The 23795-nt window shown below is 36.0% G+C and overlaps 1 protein-coding gene across 2 annotated transcripts in view; it reads right to left on the minus strand.

Annotated features, from left to right (window-relative positions):
* The window catches only part of LOC113556491 (dachshund homolog 2), a 120375-nt gene that overhangs the window by 73169 nt on the left and 23411 nt on the right, over positions 1-23795 (minus strand). The window contains exon 2 of one of the 2 annotated variants that reach the window (XM_026961461.1): positions 13837-13866. The exons of the other annotated variant lie outside the window; for it this stretch is intronic. Coding sequence (XP_026817262.1) covers positions 13837-13866 — 30 coding nt within the window. The remainder of the gene's footprint in view (positions 1-13836; positions 13867-23795) is intronic. 2 annotated transcript variants of the gene reach the window in all.

Below are 23795 nucleotides of genomic sequence, written 5' to 3' on the forward strand. Positions count from 1 at the left end.
AATTATTATCACAACATATATATAATAATATACACGTTGTACATAAATACGATTCCACAGCGTTTTGAGCGACACGCCGCCGCGCGTGTTATTACATCCAAAGTAATACCTGTGTTTTATTCATGGCGTTTTAATTAGCGCCAGAGATCTGGTTGATGGGCGGGCGGGTGATTGCGCAACTGCAGTGTATTAAATTCGTATTTTCCGGTGAGGCCGGCGGACGGGGAAAAAAATAATATCGTATAGGCACCGCGTATTCTCACGCCACACAAAGTTCGAACTTACTGTGTTTAATGTGTATATACAAAACACTGCAGTAAATAAATATTATATACCGTGTACAATATACACTACTGGTGTTTCGCCATTTTTGACGCCACTGAATAATTAATCGAGTCCCCCCGAAACTTAATACCGTAATTAAATCGCCGCGCGGACCCCGGCGGCGGACTAACAGAAGTTTTGCAATTTGCGCGTCGACTCCCCAACCCCTGCACTCTACCCCATTCATTTGTACTCGGTTCAAAAATTTTACTTTCCATTTCTGTTAATCGCCGAGGAGACATTGTTTTCAGTTTTTCTAAATTTTTTCTCGCCCGAATAAGACATTTTATATTTTTATCATAGTAATAAATAAAGGTAAAATTTTAAATTCTACGCTGAACCTTCGTGCATCTCATTGTGCGCCAAAACAATGTAACCTTAAGAAAACATTTATCGAAATATTATTTTGTTCCTTAACGACTCGTGTTGCAGCAAATAGTATTTATAAGTACATTTGAATTTTGTGGCAAATGCGTTTGCTTTGGGACAAAAAGAAATTCGTAAAAACAAAATGTTTACCCGTTAAACTGTTTCTTGAAAAATTTACTATAATATATATATATATAATTTGAACATTTTGTGATAATTAAAAATGTAATTTCTTTGTATTTTCCATTACATGTTTTAAAAAACGAATATAATATATTATATTAGTGTTATTATAATTAGTATTATTATTATAGCCATTTCTATGTATAATTTTATGGAAAACGTCTAAAATACTTGTAATAACAGTATCGATAAAAATTAAAGAGATAATTACAGAAACAAAATATTTTCCAGAATTAAAAAAATATGGGAAAAAATTAAAAACAATAAATTTTTAACACCCCTTGCGGCCGCCATAGGATTTTTCTTCCTTTTTTTTACCGCTACATAATAGAAACGACCTTTCCTCGCGGCTTATTTGCCATCTAATGGTGTTTTCAAATTACTCTCGACCGTCTTGTTGCCTTTATTTCCTCTCGGTGGGCGCATGCAAATGCGTTTACGGAAAAAAACTAATACACCTTTTTTCCATCCGAAAAGCCATTTGAGTATTAAAAGTTGTGTACAAAATGTATATAGAATTAAACACACCGGAGCCTCTTTCCGGCAGATGGATAAGTTTTTTCCAGTAACGGTTGTTGTTTTTAATAACTTTTCGTTTTTACATATTGTTTGTGACGACGACGGTGGTGGTAGATCAGGGGCGCGGGGAGAAAAAAAAGATATAATTTATATTATTTTTGCCCTCTGCCATCGCCGTACAGTAAATGCCCTAAATGAAATACGAGTCACCGAAGGAGATATTAAAAAAATAATAACAATACATACGTATATACTATATATAATATTATTATACACGCGTGTAATATAATAATAATATCACCGTTTCAAACAACGGTACTATTACTATTATAATAAAACTCGATTTGGATTATAAAACTTGCGGACTTTATGAGCATCTTACGTAAGACGCACAACAACATACACGCGTACACAATAATAATAATATATTATACCTATAGCTAGGTATATCCTTCGCGCACACACGACCATTACCGTTGATTAAACCCAATACGTACACGTGTATATGAAAAGTTTGGCATATCAGCGGACCCTCGGGAACAGTTTACATGCGAGCTCCGTCGTAATTTTATTTGAACTTTGGAAGACAGCAGCGGAAAAATATTATATTAGCGGTAAATATATATATATTAATATAATATACGCTGCTCAACCGCCGGCGGCAATCATAAACCATTTTTCCGGGCGGCCAATCGTCACGCGATATGTCAGTGGATTGATAAACGGCCGTAATAAAAATCGTATCAAATTACTGGTCAGGTCAATAATAAATATACGTATAATGTGTGTATACTGTATATATAATATATATTGGTAGTTTTCGTGTATTCGTCTACGAAGCGCGTGTGTATTGCAGGAAATTGCTTCTATTTCGACGGCGCCCTCGCCTCGCAGCGTGTTTATATATTATTATACTCTATCAAATTGAGTTTCAGAGCGTTCATTGGTATTCGAGCGCGAGATTTTCGCGAACGCACCGCACGACTGCCACCCTTTAGGCCGTTGGCGAGGTATAGCGCCACGGCTTTTTCATTTATTTTCGTCACTTTCGCGGTGACGGCGGCGGCGATCGAATTAATAGACAAGCGAACATGTTGCGTACGTATATTTATATATAAGACACGAGACGCACGAGTGTAAACCTATATAGGTACAGCGGCGGAAAGAGATGCAGTGCACCGTATATATACAACTATACGATATCGACGAGGGAATAAATAGCGAAAACCGCAGAGTCATCGGGTGGCCGTTAAAAAAGAAACACCGTTGAGCGGCGAAAAGAGTATTAAATAAATAAAATTGGAAAAATAAAAAAATAAAATAATGAAACGAGAAGGCACATTCGGAAGAGAAATGGTTTTTTGTGACAGACGGGTAAACCGTGTGTGTTTTGCAATTTCTGAAAGGTCCTCTCGCGCCGCGCGATCGATTATACATTTAATATATATATATATATATATATAATACCGACGACGGCGCCAAACAATAATTTGACGGCGTTTCTTCTACTACATATTATATTTTACGGGTCTATATATACATGTATACATTAGTGTTGAGGAACAAAAAGAAAAAAAAACCAGAAATGTCGATCTGTCGATCGTGTGAGAACCACACCATCGGTTCAGTGACGACGACTATTTTTTGAAAAATATGTAAGCGCTTATATAATATTTATCATTGCGGATCTACAGAGATTACGACCGTCTACTAAATAGTAATTGTTTTGACGTTGTCGATTCGTGTATTACGCCACCGACCGTATATCATTTATTGTCAGTCAATCTGCGTTGTGTTTAGTATACACGTATGTATATATATATATATAGTCTAATATTGTATCTGTGAGTGTATATGCACAGAAAATCGTTTCACGAGCGCATTCAAAACATAAGCACACGTTAATTATTCACCACTAATACTATTATGTACGTCTCATTTCCCATGAGTTTGAAACGTTCGATCGAGCCATCAGTCTGCCGAAGATTCGACTGTTTCGATAAGATTTTAATTACAATAATAAAACTACACTGAAACTCGAACGCTACCGCCCCTATTCATATAAATATAATACACGTGCGTATATGTGTACTGTAATAATATTATAATAATATGGTCGTTTTCACAGTGAATTTGTTTCACGAAGCCTTAACGGCGACGGCGATGGTTAAATACATCAGGTTAATTAAAATTGTAATTATATATAATATTATATATGAAACGAATTTCTTGTTCGGCGGCTCTCGTAATCATATAGGTACACTACAGTATTATGATACACCACGGTGACCCGAGAAACACACTGCATATTATAACTATACAGACGTAGTATGCGGAAAATTTTTTTTCAAAAACCATTTCGCTCCTCTTCCGTCGTGTTTTTGAATAATTACGTGCAATTGACGGAACGGAAAACAATAATTGTTGTGAAACGCGCGGTGGTTGATAAAACGTTAGAAACAAAAAGAGCGAGAAGGAGAATGAATAAAATGCGTGGGAGACTATTTATAATAATACGGTATCTATGTACTATAATACAGGGTGGTTCATCGACCATACTCATCCCTATTTTTTTTTCTTTAGCGATGAATTTATACGATACTAATTATTCCAATGTTCAAATCATACCATAAAAACCAGTATAAAAACTCAAGCGTTTGTAAACTGTTGTAGAACAGTAGTTGGAATATCGATTTTGACATGTTTAAATAAATTTTGAATAATTGCTTTATTGAATAAAAATAAGGGGATAGCGTGATTGGTGGTGATTCATCCTGTACATAATAAATACGCATTTAATATATTATACGAGTGTATACACGCGGACGGAAGAATCCGGAAAATTCGAACGCGTTTATTTCTGATTATTTCGGCAGCGGGGGTCGAGAAACAGACGAGTACGCGACACTTGTGCGGATCTACGCAGAGCGGTGCATTGTTTTGCAAATTAAAACCACTTTGTTAAAAACCGCCACGGTATATACCGGATACACGCGGAGAATGACAGTGACGGAGATAGACGCCGCATCGAGCGCATATATATGTAAATTATATATATATGTGTGTGTCTGCTGTGTATAATATATAAATGCGAAGAGCACGCGGCAACCGGGTTTTTCCGATTCACCGGCGCGAGAACGGAACCGATTTTTCAGATAATCGTCCGGACGGGCCCGATATTAGCGGCTAATCGACCGACTTTTAATTCAGTCACCCAACCCCCACCCCCGTGTTCGAAACACATTAATCCTTGTAATCCCGTAGAAACCGACGGATCCGGATCGACGGCTAAATATATACATGTGCAAACGCTATTAAATGATATATTATTACGTATATATATTGTACTGGGAAAGTAACAAAAGCCGCATTTGTCACGGCGATAATTCATTTCCCCAATGAATTCGCACATTTCTCTAAGTACAGCCAGTTCTTGGCCACGACTGTTGCGAATGATGCATAATGTACTGCGGCGATTTTACTAAGATAGTGAGTAAACACTTCCGTGCACTGTAAGTTATTCAATAATAATCGTCCTCGTAGATGCTTCATGGAAATTAATAACTTTACGATTAGATTTTTTAAGAAAACCGAGCTATTACTACGTTTATTTTCTTTGAAAAAATGTTTAAAAATGATTAAATACCGGATTTAAAATATATTTATTTTTGAGAGGAAGTTATCTGTGAGCAACAACTCTCCGCTATGTAATATAACTACATCACGAGCCCCATCGGGATTTTGACCGTGAATAATACTTTCTGATTGAAAACCGTACATCACACGCTCGACAAAATACTATCATATTAACATATACGTATAAGCCAACGAAAATGTCTGTTAAAGGTGTAGCATATTGGACGACGGTTGATTTGTTTTTTATTTTTTTTTTTTAACTGCCGGTGAGGGTTAGTTACATGGATGAAAACGTTGGTAATAATTGATACGCCGTTCAGTTTTTGATCGGTCATCGAGACACTGGTGGCCATTGAGTACATGTGTATGACGAAAAGAAAAAAAAACCTACTTCCTATAAAACTACAGTGAAACAAAAGCGAACGCTACTGGTGCGGGTGTGAAAAAGTTAACGATTTTTAATAATTAATTAAAAAAAAAAAAATTGGTCCCTCGTGTCCTCAAGAGTGTTGTTTACGGTTATTTACTATTTATTGTTTCTGTTGCTTCCGTCCGGTCAACACACCGTTGTTAATTACAATTACGGTGCGGAGTTATCCGGCTCTATATGCGTGAAAACACGAATGATGCGCATGTAAAATATTATAATAGTATAAAATATTGTACATAGGTGTACAAGGTACAAACAAGGATGAGAGCGAATACACTAGATACAATATACGAAAAAACCAAAAACAATTTCACGGACGTACACACCTGCGATTATCAGTATTTTATTACCTACTTATATATATGTACTGTACTTTATATATGTTTGGATGGTAAACGTATGTTATATGCTATTTATAAGTAGCCTGTTTGGTGAGCATTTTTTTTATATTGAAATTTTTTTCACAACAGTATAGCGATATAATAACCGGAACTCGCTTGGATCGCGGCACGTCACATATTATGTATGTTTTATTATAATATTATACCTGTGTGTGTGTGTATAACACGTGCGAATATGCGTACAGGTTATGTATGTATAGATATACGCACAAAATATGGATGGTACGACGGTCGTAATACGCTACACATATAATAATAATTGATAATACAAAACCCGATATCGTCGAACCCTCTCGCGGCCGTCACATTTAGAATCGCTAAAAGCTCTAGCAATTAATTCGTACACATACACACACACACACATATATGTATATATGAACACACGTACAAAAGGGTCCCGCAGTGGCGGCGGAAAGAGTATATATCCACTGTTGTATGGGGAGAGCCTTTGTTGTGTTCCATTAGTCGTAAAACGCATATGTAATTTCATTCCGTATTTGCTTCCGATTCGCATCCTTTCATAATCATATATCTGTCATCTTCGGTTAACGTTGTTCTTGTAAGTTTGTGTGTGTGTGTGTGTGTGTGTACGTTCGTATAGCCTACAGAGTTCTGTTGCGCACAAACCGTTGGCAGAGGGTGTAGAGCGAGCGGGGTGGAGGCCAAATTGTTTAGCTGACCGTCGGACGGGGTGGAGGTGGAAGAAATAATTGAAGGTCCAAAACCAATATACCGCCGCCGCCTGTACACGGACTTAATCACCTTATATACCGACCCTATTTAAATTATTCCATTTTATATATTTATAAATACATAGCCGTGTACAAACGCAAGAGTGACGTATAACGTTTTGTCCAATAATATGTTTTGACATTTAAATCGTGACTCAAACAACTTCCACTGCATACACACGTATACATAATACGCGTGTGTAATAATATTTTATGCAACGATTTTACGCTCGAATGGCAATGGTTTATTTAATACTTTATAGACGGCCGAGGAGGGTTTACTTTATAACATATTATTTATATTCAGATACAAAACGTCGACGATTCGACGTTTATTAGTGGTTTTATTGCGACTGTGTGCGCTTCTGATAATAATATTCATCGTTGACGGCTTTAATAAAATCCATTGGCACTTATAGGTAACACGAAACCATTCATTAATCAATGCTGCAGTGCGTCTACTCTATACATTTTTATGCGATAAACGTTTACGATTGCATTCATATAAAGTGAAATGTCAACGAGTAAAATTAAATTGCGCATAAAAATCATACGTATAATAATAATATGTATTTTCCGGTGATAGGATAATAATTATATAATAGGTATGTACGGACAGATCGAAAGAAATCGCTAGACGGCCTGTAGTTGCACCGCCTTCAAATGAGATAAATCGCATGGCGTTAATAACCATAAATGTGTGTATAAAATATGTATAGCTATACAATAAGGTACATAATATAATATTATAATAATGATGCGTCGAATCGTTAAAATATAATTACTATTTATACCACACACAGCAAATATATTATATTTGACTATAACGTATTGTGTATATATCTATGTGCGCATAGCGATTTATTCTATACGAATATACAAGTATCATCTACGTAGATTTACTATATATGCATCGTGATCATATCATACATAACTACATTTCCGTTTTGACCGTATGTAAAAAAAAATTAATTAAATTGCTCTGCATTTCGAAACATTAACTGCGCGCAAATTAAATTATTACACACATACTACGATAGTGTAACAGTATCGTTATACATACATCCAATACCCATAAAAATTACACAATATAGAAATAACCAGTAAAAAACAAACAGACTAGACACTTTATGGCTCCGTCCAAATTTTATTTATTATTAAAATGACAGAGCATGGCCGTTTTCGACCAAAAATGTACATTTCCATTTTCGGCTGATTCACTTTTTGACTAAATTTAAAAAAGACCGACTTCCCCTTTCAGCCAAAACAAAAATTATAAACAAAATAATATTTATATATTAATATTATTTTTATGTTAATATGTTACAATATGTATAATAATATATAAATAATATTGTAAATTATTTTTTTTTATAATAATATACAATTTTTGCCAATAATAAATAGGTAATTTTATATATTACACGATACAAAAAGTTTAATGTATCCCACCTATCTTGTTACAATAAACACCTATAAAAGTATTACAATATTATGTAAGGTGCCTGTCCATGGACCCTAAAATTTACTCTAAACGGTATAATTTGTCACAAACGTGTATTGTGTGTTCAATGGTATATAATGGTATTGGATACAAAATTATATTTTACGAATATGGCGTAGAGGGGGGTGTGTAGAGAAAATTTCGTTTCCAATGAATCGTAATCAAACTATTTCGTAATATTTAAATCCACGATGCAGTTACGGCGGACCTCCCTTATTTGTTCAAACTAAATTGTTTATAACGACGTCATGTTTTTTCATTACTTTTTATGCGAAAGCGGGCTGTTTATAGAGCTAATCCTTCTTATTGCATTTTTTTATTACCTTACTTTTTATTTTTATTATACACATCTCTTCCCGTACCGCGTCCAAAAAAAAATACAAAGTATGTATTGTATTATCATGTATATTATTATTGAATCGACGTATATAATAATAATATAATACATATATTATAATATGCGTTTACATGTGTATATGCTGCTAAAAGGAATTCGTGGCGGTCGCAGTGGCCCCTCTTAAAGATGCGCCCATTCGATTCCGACTGCTTTGCGGCAGCGTGTACACATAACTTAAAAACATATTATGTCATAACAACAATAGAAAAGAGCGAAAAGTTTGTCGGCGGCCGCGGAGGTGGTGGTGGTGGTAGTATAAAACGGTTGTGTTTTAATTAAAACTTAATCCTTCGAATCGTTTTCGTTGTAAAGCCTTTATGCTAACGAAAACAATAATTATTGCACCGTGTAATATTATTCTCTGGGCGATGTGCGTGTAAATCATTGCCCGCGTTCGTTCTCGTCTTTTGCCGTCCGGAAAAACTCTCTTTTGCCGTCGGCGGAGGGTGTTGCAAAGAATTAGCAACAGCGCACATCCATTGTCCCGTGGCTTCGGCGGCGGAGACTGGAGGTGATGGGTGCGAGTGTAAAACCAGAGAGGAGAGTGTATATGCCATCGGAAATTACGACATAAATTCACCTTAAAATGACGTTAATGAAATTTCGGTTTCGCCGGCTTTTAGTGCAAAGGGGGCTCGACGAGGCAAGAAAAAAGTACAAAACCACTGCGGCATCAGCAAGAAATAAATATTGAAATAACGTGTTGAATGTAACTATATATAATTATGATACTCCTATGGATGTTTGTAATGTGTAATATTACTATATTAAGTATACTATATGAATATATTATATCGTGCTAATAACTTTTTAATATACTCTCGTCTGCCCGACGAAATGTACTATATATATACAGTCCTGGGTGTGTACCTTTATGTGTTTATGAGTATATGATATGACCGCAATATGGGGTCAGTGGTAAGGAAACCGCGGTTTAGTGAGAAAGAAGGTTCGGAGGGTAAAAAAACGTATTGACAAACGACATAACAAATGAGCGCATCAATTTCGTTAAACAATTGGTCAGCGAACAATAATAGGCAGCGACTACGACGACAGAACAAATTGAGAGAAAAAAGTATAATATATATATAAATAATGATTATAAATAAGGTATGGAGTCGCGCGAACGAGGCCATCTATGTGTTTAGTGTGCGTGTATTCGACGACGAGAAGACAATGCGCGACACGTATTCGGGTACGTGATCGTTTCGCCGGCCATTATAATACATATTATTATTGTCTAGGTGATTTTTTTGGCATTATTATTATTATTACTACCTATTAATAAAAATATTCGAAAAAGAGCGAATCAAACGGAAAAGGTGATACAACGAGAATAATAATAATGATAAAAAAAATAGACAAAAAAAGACAACGCATAGCAGAGGTGATAAAGGAGATCGAATCGTTTGTGGTTACACACACACACGCACAATTGAACCCAATAATGATTGGACCAACGAGAAAATTCGCCGCCGGACAATTGGTTTTCGGCTTGGGTCTATTCAAGCGACGACGACGGCGACACTATTTATTTTGTATTTTTATTTTTTTTTTTTACCCAATGTAATGGATAGGAGAAAAAATGATACATAAATATATAACAACAACAATAATATATCAAACATGCACCGGGTGACTGCGGGGTGACGACTAGAAGAATAATCGATTATGTATAGGTATTGAACGGTAAAGGTTAAATACAATGGGCCACACCGTGAAATGACGCGATGCCGAAGACGAGACCAAAACATATATATAATATTATGATATGGCGGAGAGATCGACGACGTGATTTCGTGATGTTAATTTTTTCCCTATACTCGGCGCCCGTTTGTACAAATTATTATTACACATTGTTTTGATTAAAAATAAAAAAGCGTGTACACTACAGATTGTCACGTGTAAGTGTGTAACAATATTATATAGATTTCACAATAATCGTACAATGATAATATTATATTCACAGTTTTCTTAAACATGATTTTTGTATCGCCCTACAGCATGGAAGTGTTACATGTCTACATTATTAAACATATTATACGACCTAGTGAAATGGTGTACGTAAGCTTTGCATAACGATGTGGATAATAATCATACTACAGCTGCCTTTTACAGAACGATTAGAATATTTAATAAATAAAAAATACGGTGAGAAAAAGCGATGAATGACGGCGGCCTTGACTAATTAAAATTCCAGACAACAAGTAAATGTCAGTGGTACCTATACCATACAACAACAACTACAATTACTACTACAGCACACAATTAAAACCCTGTCGATAACAATTTCCTCTCAGTCGTAATCCGATTCATTGTGGGTTATTATGTATTAAAGGTGGCGGCGACCTACGCCAATCTGGTTCTGTGTCCGGTGTCGATAAGATAATATTATATAATAATTCGTGAGGCGTTTAAAATCGCTTGTCTGATATATTATTATTTTATAATTATTGTTAAACGATATACATCATAGACCTCAGTGTGGGGAGTACGGGGTGAGCAACTATGCGTCAATGATTCGTGGGACTCCACAACTAAACTCAGCAGATCAAAACATTGTGGTGGCTATTCGCTTTTCGATTCCTGAATTATTATCTAGAGACCTCATATTATATAAGGCGTATAAAAATAAAACTATACAGTAAAATATCTTTACATTTTCAAAAAGAAATATATAGCCAAAATTCAAGGGGCTTTAGTAGAAAAAATTCGTTCAGAGATGTGTCGGTCTACGCTGAGATGAGTATACACACACACATATATATGGATATAAAACACAATACTTATAAGTTATAACTATAAAGTCGCGTGTTTTGAATATTTAAATCTGACCACCTTATAATATAATATATTACTACTACAACATCATCGTCACCATATTGATCATATCGTAAACACTTTTGAATCCAGTAATATGGCAATGCTCGTGTTTTTTTCTTATTTCAAACGGCCGGCGGTATGCGTGTCACACCGAAATCTACACCAATTTGCCAAGCGTGAAAAACGAAAAGAATACCAACACTCACTAACGTCTAAAGAATTCTCTCGTGGATACACATTATAATATCAACTCGTCCGTGATGCGTGCGTGTGCATATTGTGCATCGGTGTACCTATATGTGAGCACCCGCAGGCCATCTGTCCTCGCGCCCCGAAAACGAGCGCACCATCTAGAGAGATTTGTTTTTTCTCGATCCGTCGCGGCGATATCGTTTTCATCTCGGACGAGGCACTGCGGAGGATTACGGTCGTTATATTGCATTCGTATGTCTGCAGGTCGAACGACGACGACGACGAAACGCTTTTTCCCTTGCACCCACGGATTATATAATAATATATATATGTTACCCCTCACCCCCTCGGACCGTCAGTCACTAGGCGTTCGTGTGTGTACGCGCGTCCATTATACGCCTATTATTATTACCGTCGTTATAATATTATATATCGTGTCACTCGCGGATTGTCGAGTACGATTGTCAAGAGCACATATTATTATGATTCTGGTCGTTTACTGCAGAAAATACGGGTCTGCCGCTTTGCATTATGCCGAGCAGGGTTCGCCGACGAAATGGAATAACACTCACACCTAAGCCATTAGTACGGCGTATAGTATTAGGTAGGTAGTAAAAAGTGTATGATGGAGTATAGTGCGGTAAATGGTGTTCCTGGCGTGTGTATGTGCTCGAAAAGGCGTAAGAGGACATATTATTATTATTATACATTATTTTCGGTTTACGAGAAGACATCTGGTTTTTCTTTTTGTCTGCATTTGTGTTATATATATTATTACACAAATTTCATTCCCCGTGTTCTAGCCGTGTGCGGGTGTACGAGTGCGTGTTATACACATTCCGAATTTCATGGTGTCCCGAACCCATTGCGACGGCGGTGTTTAAGTGTCGTTTCGGGTTCGCCTTTTTTTCTCTTTTATTTTTATTTTTTTCACGTTGACACCGATACTGCACACTCACGCGACGGCGGCGACAACGGTAACGACAGCCGGCTGTGTGCGAGTGTGGGGGATTCGCGCCTAATGTGTGAACACAAAATCGCCGATGGTCTGCGCCATTCGGACCGTGAAACGTAAGAGGATCACACACGCGCGGTGACCAGAACTCGCGTTTGTGTCTCGCTGTTGTTGTTGCCGCCGTCCGCCGTCATCGTCTGTCGTTCTCGTTGTCATTACATGTTTTTCCCCGTTATTATTATTGTTATTTTTTTTTCATTTCCAATCGTTTACTGTCTGTTGAACTTTCGACCGGTCCCTTTTTTTTTTTGTCACAATAACACTCCGATAGCCACCGCAGGGGTCAGAGTTATAAGGTGCGAAATTATGTGGGGAAAAAAATTCACATTTTTCCATCCGCATGCACGAAACGGCCGATGGTCATTTCGCGTTTGTATGTATATATATAAAGTCTATCTATACTTAGATATTAGGCACTGTTATTATATTATGTTTATATATGATTTTTTTTTAAACGACACAAAAAACTTCTATAGTTCCGGTCAAATTGTCACAGTATTATATTTTAGAGAAACGCTTATATATAAAAATGACCGGTTTCGTTATTTATTTCACATTATTACACTTTATGGATAACGTAATAAAAACAAACTACATGAAAATTCGACTGCCACATCCGGTATATGTACTTATTGAAATTGCCAAAAGAAAAAAAGAACGCGGCTTGTCAAAACGTCTTTTGAATGATAAATCCGATTAAAGCGTTTTGAATAAATCTTACTGGCAAAAAAAATCGAAATCGACCTGACAAAAATAAATTACAGATTTGATCTGACAGGCAAAAAAAAAATCAAATTCTTCAGATAAAAAAAAGTAAATGCCGGAAGAACGGACGCGTAATTAATTAAACAAGGGAGCGGGAATAAAAGAAGGATATTTTTCTTTGCGTTTATAACCTTATTAAATAATGAAGGGGCTTCATCTGTTAGGGGAATGGGAAGGAGAAGAGTTAATTTAAACCCGACACGAGAAACAAATGCGGACGTTTAATAACGAAAAAATGTGTAAATGTTTCCATCTCTTGTTCGGATTCAGATTTTGCTGCTCTTTCCACCCCCGCGGGATAGGATATATTTTATTTTATTATTTTTCTTTTTTTTTAATTATAAGCCCCAATAACGATTTTTCTCCTCCAGACGTTGTATCGCCCATAACCGGAAGCCTTCTCCACTCTGTCGACGGCGCCCATTATATATACTCATACTCTGTATATATAGCACGTGAAAACTTCTTACCCGATTCGTGTTGTATGTATATATGTGTATGTGTATGCAAATAATATTATAATAATATGATCCAATTCGTTGCCTACCTGTCAGTCGGCTTGTGCGACATCATGCACCTGCAAACAAGAAACCAAACATATAGTTTAACTAAAGTGCATAAATAATTGGTTAAAAAAAAATAGATAAAAAAAACAAAGTACAGGCAAACCCGAAATTCGATATAGTTTAACAGTGTTGCAGGTTGTTTAAAATATTGTATTGGTAAAAAAATTGGTTCTCTATTTACGTTCAGTTTTTCTTCCGACACACTTAGTTAAACTATATTGAATTTCTTGCGTGCACGTGTATTGTTAATATTATTTTACTAGTGGCGATGACGACGATACCAAGTGTGTATATATGAGGCAAGGGATATATGATACAAGCGAATTTGGAAGTATCGACGACGTTTGCACATAATACATATACACACATATAATAATATTATTATATATCACGCATATTATAACGGTCCCTGTTCGAAGTCACCGCGGGTCGTTAATCAAGTCCCCGAAATGACTAGGCGGATTTAGATCGTGCGACATCGGGACGTCAATAAAACGCAATAAACACCATTATTCTGTTTAAAAAAAAATAGGCAGGCAGAAAAGGAAGGAAAAAAGTAGTATGAACAATAATATCATATAATATTCAATGGTGGGTAAAAATAAAAACGTAAAAAATAAAAAGTCACGGTTTACCGAATACTGTCAAGGTATATCATTGTGGAGTGGCAAAGGTCATGGGCGTCGAACGCCTATTAAAACGGAATGATATTATGTATAGGGGAGAGTGAATATTGGTCTCAAAGGTCAGTGGCAGATGTGTGCATATAGTAGTGCCGGCGACAATGAAACAAACGGGTAAAAAAAAAACCAAACCAAAATAAAAAAAAAAGATTTTTTTAAATGTGTATACAATTTTTTTGCATTTTCAGATTTATCGAGATCGATCGACGCGTGATCGATTGATGACGTTTTGTCCTATAACAATTGTCGTTTTACGCGCAATCTATAACTAATATAATATAATATGATATATATACTTTTTTTTTAATAACAACAATATGATTGCCAATGAAATCAATAGTTGTGAGCATGTGTACAAATGATTATTATTTGACAGTTTTTCGGGCCGTTTCGGAAAAAAAACTGTTTGTGCGAGAGAATAAGCGACGATGACGAAAACTATAAAAATCATATAAATTTATATTCTCAATGATTAATATAATTTGTATAACACACTGGCTCGAGTTAAATCGTTCGGCTCAATAATGATGATCTTGCGATTCATATTGAACACGATAATATTTGAAATTTGTACATCACTGCATAGTCCGATCAGTCGACGAGACGTGATAATGTCATTTCGTTCCGGCCGTAATGAGTATTCGAAAAAAATCAAACCTTAAGCGCATGTACAACGAAATATATGCACAAGTATATGTTGCGTGTTATGTACAACTGCCGGTTATGAGCGGAATCGACGCAATAAAAACCCATAAATATACCTATACTCATACGCATATACTCATCGCTGTATGTTTGCGACTATAACATTATATCACGTGATAATATAATATATTAAACTGTATATTATTAAAACGTATCGTTACACCTGTCAGACCGAGTTATGTATGGCTCGGATATCTCGTTTACATGCATTACGCGTATAGGTATTTAGCCGTGTGTATATCGTAAGTATATTATATTATTTTATGCATATATATTTTTAATATCGTTTTCGGTGTACACATGCAAACGAATGAACGGATCTACGTGTGTTTTTTTTGCGCCCGACCCGATGTCGATTTTCCGGACCGAAACGTCAATCTACATCGTAAATATATATACGAAAAAAAAATGTTTCTTATTTTAACCAAAACTCCCGCCCGCGTCAATAAAAACAGTAATAATATTTACATATTTTATATTTTATATATGGTACGGTCCAACCGCACATGTACATTCGACTATAATAATATAATATAATATATTCTTACAACCGTTAAATATAATATCATAATTTCGTATGGATACCGCGACTACTGTATATACACACGCGCACATATAGATACAACAAGCATGTGTATTGTGTGTTTCGTATTATTTGTATCAGTATACAATAATACTATAATGTACATCTCATTATAATGTGTCGGATATGCGCGCCGCACGTATCGCATTTTCCACGGTGAACGTTTTTAATAACGTGTTTTTTTTTTAAATTTCATTTTTTAATAATCAAACAGCCATTCCGTTTTTCTTTGGGAAAAACAAGTTCATCGTACGTCTCGAGTACATTAAATTCACACATACGCATACTGATAACAACCAAACACTATACAGGTGGCAGTAAAATCACCGCGCGTCGCTCTATTTCTTTCTAAGTAGTTCGATTCTACACCGCAAACATTTTTTTTAAAAAGTTGACCCGTCTTACACTCCAGCACCGACAAAAAATGATAAATAAGACGTAGACATAAACTCCAGGAATACTGCAACCATACTGTATATAAAGTGGAATACTTGTGACCTGTAGATCGAAATAAAGTCGCGGTTCAGTCACAAGTAATATTTTCAATAACCAGGGCCTACGCAAAACACGTGAACAATTTAACGCTAACTGCAGATGACAGATTGTATAGGTACTAATATTATACATATAACATATATTACATTATACATTATTATGTATTAGGCAATAATAATTACCGTTGGTACGTATATAGACAGAGCCAGTGTACCAGTATGTTTTACGCGACGGAAATATCCAATCACCGTTTGTCGGTCGGACAATATTGGTATACTGACGGAAATCGATTATATAGTAATAACAACAATATCGTAAACCTATAAACATTTATACATCATAACGTGTATTACATATATGTTGCATAAGCGTAGTCTAACAGTGGTGGGCTGTATTATAGCGACGGCGATACACCCGCGGGACGACACCGCGCGTCCGACTAAAAATCCGATTTTTCTCCTGTCCGACTGTCGTTTTCGTTTCGACCCGTTCAGCATTATACAAGCGAGTCGTTCCCCATTCCGTATACACACACATATTAATATTATTATGTCCGTGCGTTTGATAATTACAATGTGTCATCGCGGTCGAGTTAATTTCGGCCGAGTGGTTAATGACCGACGCCGACGCCGCCCCGAAATGGAAAAGTACAATATTTGTTGTTGTGTTCGCCACGGTCGCTTCTTCACGAACCACGCGGCGCCGCAGCAGGTCTTATACGTACGATTTATCTCTCAGTAATCATTTATCATCACTCAGCCTGGTACGGCCCCTGCAGTGGGTCTCAACCATACGTCGTCGGCGATCACACGACTCACACGCCTTGTGTGCAACGGCAACAAGTCGTACGCGGAAATAACGATATCGCTTGTTCTTATTGCCGTTGTCGGATGACATCAATAATCTTCAGTTCCGGCCCCCTTCGTCGGATCGCAAACACAATAACAACGTACACCTAAACTCGTATTTCCGTACGGACCGCCGTGCGTCATTATAATATTGAAAAAAGGAAACGCCCGGCCGGCGACGTGTGCGCAATATATGACAATAATTGTAAAATATTATTATACAAAAGCATTTTTTCGGTAAACGCATTACATATATAATAATAGGTACGCCCTGAGACACGCGACTCACGAGTATTGTTTCGAAGAGACGGGACGAATCATCTGCTTAAAATATTTTCGAATCGTTCGTACATTATATTGTACCCACCGACGAAGCAATGGATCTTTTATTCTGTCGCGTGTAGCACCCGTTTTCTTGCGTTAACGTTATGGGAAAATGGGAAAACACTGTAGCCCACCCTGTCATGCCACATAATACCACACAAACATATTATCCGACATATAATAAAGTATCCAGAACGTTAAAAAGTATAATATAGATTCGTATACCTATTTATGTGATCAATCTGAGTCGCCCTGGTCGCGGTTAATAATAATTAAAACCGTTTCAGATATCTCTGCGATGACGGGATCCCCCGCGCTCTCAAGGTATATCGTCTGCACGTGTATACGTAGGTATTATTGGTAAAAACATACGTATATATATATTATATTATGTAATGTGTATATAGATAATAATACACGTATCGTACAAGACTAATATTGTTTTTGTTTAATGATTTGGGTGTCTGGATGAAAAGGACATTTTGAGGCCTCCTGAAGCGAAACAAATCATCGACCTGTGTATAATATGTCGATGTGTGTATGCGTATAATACATAAACACACGCGCAAGCATATAGCCTATACATCGTTAACGTTTAATTATTGCACTGGCGCCTTTATGTTTTCCCAAATTCATCCGTCCCACACAAGGCGGCGGCGGTCCTCGACGTATATTTGTTTTGCACCGGTTCGTGTATTATATTATACCTTCGTCGCCGGTGCTAAGGTAGGTATGTAACGCGCCAGCGCCGTTTGCCGGGGGATGTCAATCCGCGCCACCGCCGCCGCACTGTGTGCTCCGAAGAGTTCAATATCACAAGTCCATCAATCAAACTTCGAAACAATTATAACGCTCGTAGAACAATTGATTACGTTATGATTTATGATTACTCTTGCGGCTAATGAACATTCCGATTGTGTTTCTATTCTATACAATAATACCTTATACACACATGACATATTATACAGGTATTATATTGCATATACCTGTGTATATTCCTGAATAATATTTCCGGAACAGATAGAAAGAACGGTTGATCGTAAACAAATGTTGGGTATTGTTGTGCAGTTGTTATATTATAACCGTATTGTTATTTGTTAAAATGTGAGTATCAAAGGTTTTGCAGAGTTTATTACATTTTCGAAAAGGAGACGACGACGTAAACGTCCAATTATTTATTGCGGGTAAAATGTCGTTTTTAAACTAGCGAATAAACTATACACATAATACTCATGTGCATACGACAAATGATTTGGTCGTCAAAGCCGCGAGGCATTCAACCTCAGTGGCCTCCAATCATGACTATAAGATATTTATAATAGTAATATTAATAATAACAATAATAATAAGAGAGATGGTTAAGAAAAAAACTCATATGAACCTATTGTTTGTTTTTCAAACATTAGACAATGGATACACCGTTCTTCAAGAATATAACAATTTTCGTAGGTATAGGTATATATACATGTACACATGAAAAATACATATATCTATAAGAATTTTAATAGAAATTATTCTGGGCGCTCCCGATTTCCATTGTACGGCGGCGACGCGGCCGTATACATTTAGGTATTTGTATTTTACTCTTTTTATATTATTACTATTTTTTTTTTTTGTGAGTTAATCCGATTCTTTTGTCCTTGGTCACACAAAAAGTCAATAATATGATTGGGTTCTACTACAACTACATCTATACTTACTATCCCCGACTCTATAGAATTACATACATTTTGATTGTGTGTGTGTTTGTTTACAAAGCGACGTCCGATACGCATGTACCACGAATTTGTGCCGTTTCCAATACGTGAAGCAATATATAAACCAATGACAGCAGGTGCTTGTGAATAGAGTGAGAGAGTGAGAGTGAGTGAGAGACAATAAAAATGTTTCTCTCTGGTACACGCACTACAGATGTGTCCACACGTTTTGATTGTTGTTCATCGGAAATCGATGCCGCCGCAATATATATTATAATATACGGTTGTCAGCTACATGATATTATGTATATTATTATACTATTATAATGCATAATGTAGGTACGCGCCTAAGTACGCCTCCCGTGAAAAACCAATATCGACGTCGAAAAAATAGAGTACCTTCCCTTATAACTGTAACCGATCAACGTGGTTTTACAGTAGGGAGAATGGGAGCGTACTCTATATAACTCGAATCGGCCGATTCAGACCTGATTGCCAAAACACCCGTTTTGATGATTTTTAGGATCTTAGTGGAACGATCTTAATCGTGTGACACGATATTTACATAATATATATACGTTACAATTCTTGGATCGCAACATTGCAGGACACACTGGAATATCGTCCTTGATCGTCTAGAGCTATACAGAATCTCGTTGTCATCGATATAATATATTATAGTGTGTGACATTGGATAATCTGGATCAAAAATATGGTAGCCAACACGGAGCCTGTATATAATACAATTCAGACAGATATAACCAATTCAACTCTACTATTAAGTGTTACACGCATGTTTCATTCGATAATCGTTCGCAAATTAACTGGTTTTAACTTGGTATCAGGTATGACGTTAAATATGAATTACAATGTGTACCATGGTTTCCGAAGCGGTAACCACGTGCTTCGTGACCGTGATAATAATATACTATCGTTGTATTGCACGCGTGAGTAATCGTTGTAGGTAGGTATATACAGGCAAAATCTCGTAAGCTAGACATCTTACAAAACGCACTGTGGCGGGAGCAGTTATCTGCTGTAATAACAACATGGATAAAGCCCCGGACCGGTTAAAATCTTGTTCTGTCTCCCCGACGAAGCGATGTAGCCGAGATGGTCTGTTGCGTGTCCTCGTCGTCGCGATTAAAGCCGCCGTACGAATCGGTGTGACGAAATCGTTTTCGTCGATGCGGCGGCAGCGCTGAACGACAACCGACGAACGCGTTTAGCGCGCGTGCTCAACATAAATTACGTTCGGTTTTATTTTATAAGATACAATGTTATATTGTTAAAATTGTTTTAACGGAACACTACAAAAAATAATATAATTTACGATCGTTTTTTTTCCAAGTGGGACTGCACAGTCTAGAAATTTATTTGCGAAACGGGTCACGACGAGTCGGCACAGCGGACGCTATCTATTATATTGCCTATACGATTATAATAATTAAGAATACAAGATACGAAACTGCTATATTATATTATACGAATACAAACGATAATTTGCGACGGTCTGTATGCCGAGTGTATAATATTATAATGTACGTACATGGACAATAATATAATATTATTATTGTTATTATTATTTCATATTATTATGTGTAGTCGTACTGCAGTGTGCATCACGCTATGTTTCTTTTATTTCCATACCCCCGTACGTATTCCCAGCCCGCACTAGAACGTTAATTTAATGATACGTTGCGAAGAGATTGAATAGAAAAATAATTTTAAAAATCGCGCGGTGGGTTTTGTACCGATTAAAAAAATAATAATATACATGACATGTACACCTCTATGTATATATCATACATATATATATATATATGACATTACCGTGCACATAACACAATAATCATCCGTCGTCTAGTAAACATGCTTATATGAGTATAGTAAGTACGCATGTATAATATTATATTTATTGTATTTTATATGAGCTAGTGTGAGTATGTTTGTGGTGTTCACTATATATTATATAGTTACTACATTCACAATGGATATTTTACTGTGTTACGTCAATTACGAGTACCTATACGGGAACAGATGGAAGAACGCCGCCGGCGGGCGCGTACGCGTGCTAGCGCCCGAGACGAAAAGTCGATTGGCGGCGTCACAAGTTCGCTGCCGTAATATATTATCACGCAGACGTGAGGAATCAAGCCAATTCTTAAATAGAATTGTCACTTTTTCCATTTATTCCAATGGTGTGAAAAAATTTCTTTATTTTTCATAAAAGCGTTTATTCAATATCTACAATCTATACTTTTATATAATAAATAAAATTGAAAAAAACGACAATGTGATATTACCTGTAGAAAGACTGATAGCAGCGAATTAAAAAGGTGGTGGTAATCTTATAAGCACGATCGATCATGTATATAAAATAAATTGCGTTTTGTTTTCAGTTGTGTATGTTTCAATAAACAATGTACAGACAGTTTTTAAATTTTCATCTCGATTTTTTTTTTTTATTAAGTGAAAATAGCTTAATTCTGTGTTTGTCGGTGATGGAAAGTGTAAATACGCAAACGTGGACATGAACGACATGAACAATAATAATATTTAATTATAATGTGGAGTGCAATTCAAACGCATTTCAAAGGGAAACGCGTTACACATTACAATGGCGCCGGTGTTCTTAACGCATACGTGAGGCATAAATCATTATACTCGAATCATATAACTAAATAATGTTTGTGCATTTATATAGGGCATCGTCTGAACCTGTGAGTCAGATAGTGAACGGGAAAAAGGTGAAAAAAATATGGTGGCCAAAAATATCGCATAAATTATAATATCTATAACAAGAACAACACACGCGTGACGCGTATGTTATATTTTAATATACTATGTTTATTTGGCAAAAAATAATAATAATTATACATATCCCGTATAATATTAGATATGTGTGTGTGAGTGTGTGTGTTACTTGTATGAGTATTTAGTTAAATAAATTAAATACTAAGCGCGAACACACGCGATTCGCGCTGATCGGTGGCGTCGTTCCGACCCGTTTTTTTACATGTAATATGAAATCTCCGTTTTCAAATATTTAATTACCCATATACTTATACATTTTCTATAGTATCCAATATTTTTAATATTATATTAACCGTTTTTACGCAGCACATATTATCCGTCGATAATAAATAGATTAAATTATAATAATACGCGTCTGCAAGTATATTAAACATTAATTCAAGCTTACCCAACTCTACGATTCGTTAAACATACAAAAAAAAAAAAACGTGGCAATTACATGAGTACTAAAATAATGCTATTAGTAGACAAACAACAAATGTATGAAGCGCATAACATTCTTGAAGGACGAAAATCGCGAGTGTCATTTCTCTGTACCTCTGCACTAAATATTATATAGAATAAATGCGCCATTTTCATTGCACTACAGTGTACTTTACACGCTTAGCATATTATATAGGTTCATATTATACGTATATTAAGTATTTACCCATGTAATGTATATATGAAATGTATATACCTATAATATATGTATTTTACGAGGCAGGTACGGATGTGAAATATTATTATAACGTGTTCTAAATAGTCCGCCTCACAACGCTGCCGAAAACATTCGCTTTCCGTAATAAAACAAGATACGTACCTATTGTAGTACACCTAAAACAGTCGACCATTTGACAATTTATTTTTTATTTTTCAATATCGAACATAGATTGCAATATCGACCTTGACGGCCGCGTACTTATTAGATAAACACGTCTGTTATTATTATTATTTTATATACATTTACAAAGGTACATTTTATAATGCGAATAATTATTGTTATTAACGCCTCGCGGCATAATATTATAACAGTCATCGTGACATTTGGACCCGCGCTGCAATGCCAATATAATATTTATATATTTCACTGCAAAACGAGTGGTGTATAGGTATTATAATTTATAAATACTTAAAACGTGCGCAAAAACGATTATATTTTGCACACTGCAAATTGTTGCGATACCGCGAGTCGTATACGATATACGTTGCGGTGTATTATAATAATACCTAATAGAAATTTTAAAATCTCCCCTCTTCCTCCTGACGATAATACAATATTATAATATATAAGATATTTCTATACTGACACGGTGACCTGTTATAGGTTGATAGGACGCCCGAGAACAACAAGTTTATTTTATTGTAAACGCGATATGAAAATCAATCGATCAATCTCTGCAGTTATACATGCCTACATACGTAGACCGAGAAACTGACATTTTCGTGTGAAATACTTGAACGCAGTATATAATAACGGTAATAATGATGATAATAATAATAATAACAACAATAATATAACGTAGGTTCACGTGAATCGGTGACAAGCTATAATTTTGTTCGAACGATAAACGCGCTATATACTCGTATGAAGTATATTCGACCATAATAACATATTATCTGTAAGTACATATTTACATTATATTAATATATTATAGTGGACACACGGTGTTTATTGCACCGCGTCTAAAATCGATCGAAATATTTTAAAATCGTTTTCTCAACCGTCTCTTTCCTCCGCATCACAATATACACCATACACGCACCACATAATATCTCATATGTACATCTCGCGTGTATTATGTGCAT

The sequence above is a fragment of the Rhopalosiphum maidis genome, chromosome 1 (assembly GCF_003676215.2).
Source record: "Rhopalosiphum maidis isolate BTI-1 chromosome 1, ASM367621v3, whole genome shotgun sequence".
In the NCBI taxonomy this organism is placed as follows: Eukaryota; Metazoa; Arthropoda; class Insecta; order Hemiptera; family Aphididae; genus Rhopalosiphum; species Rhopalosiphum maidis.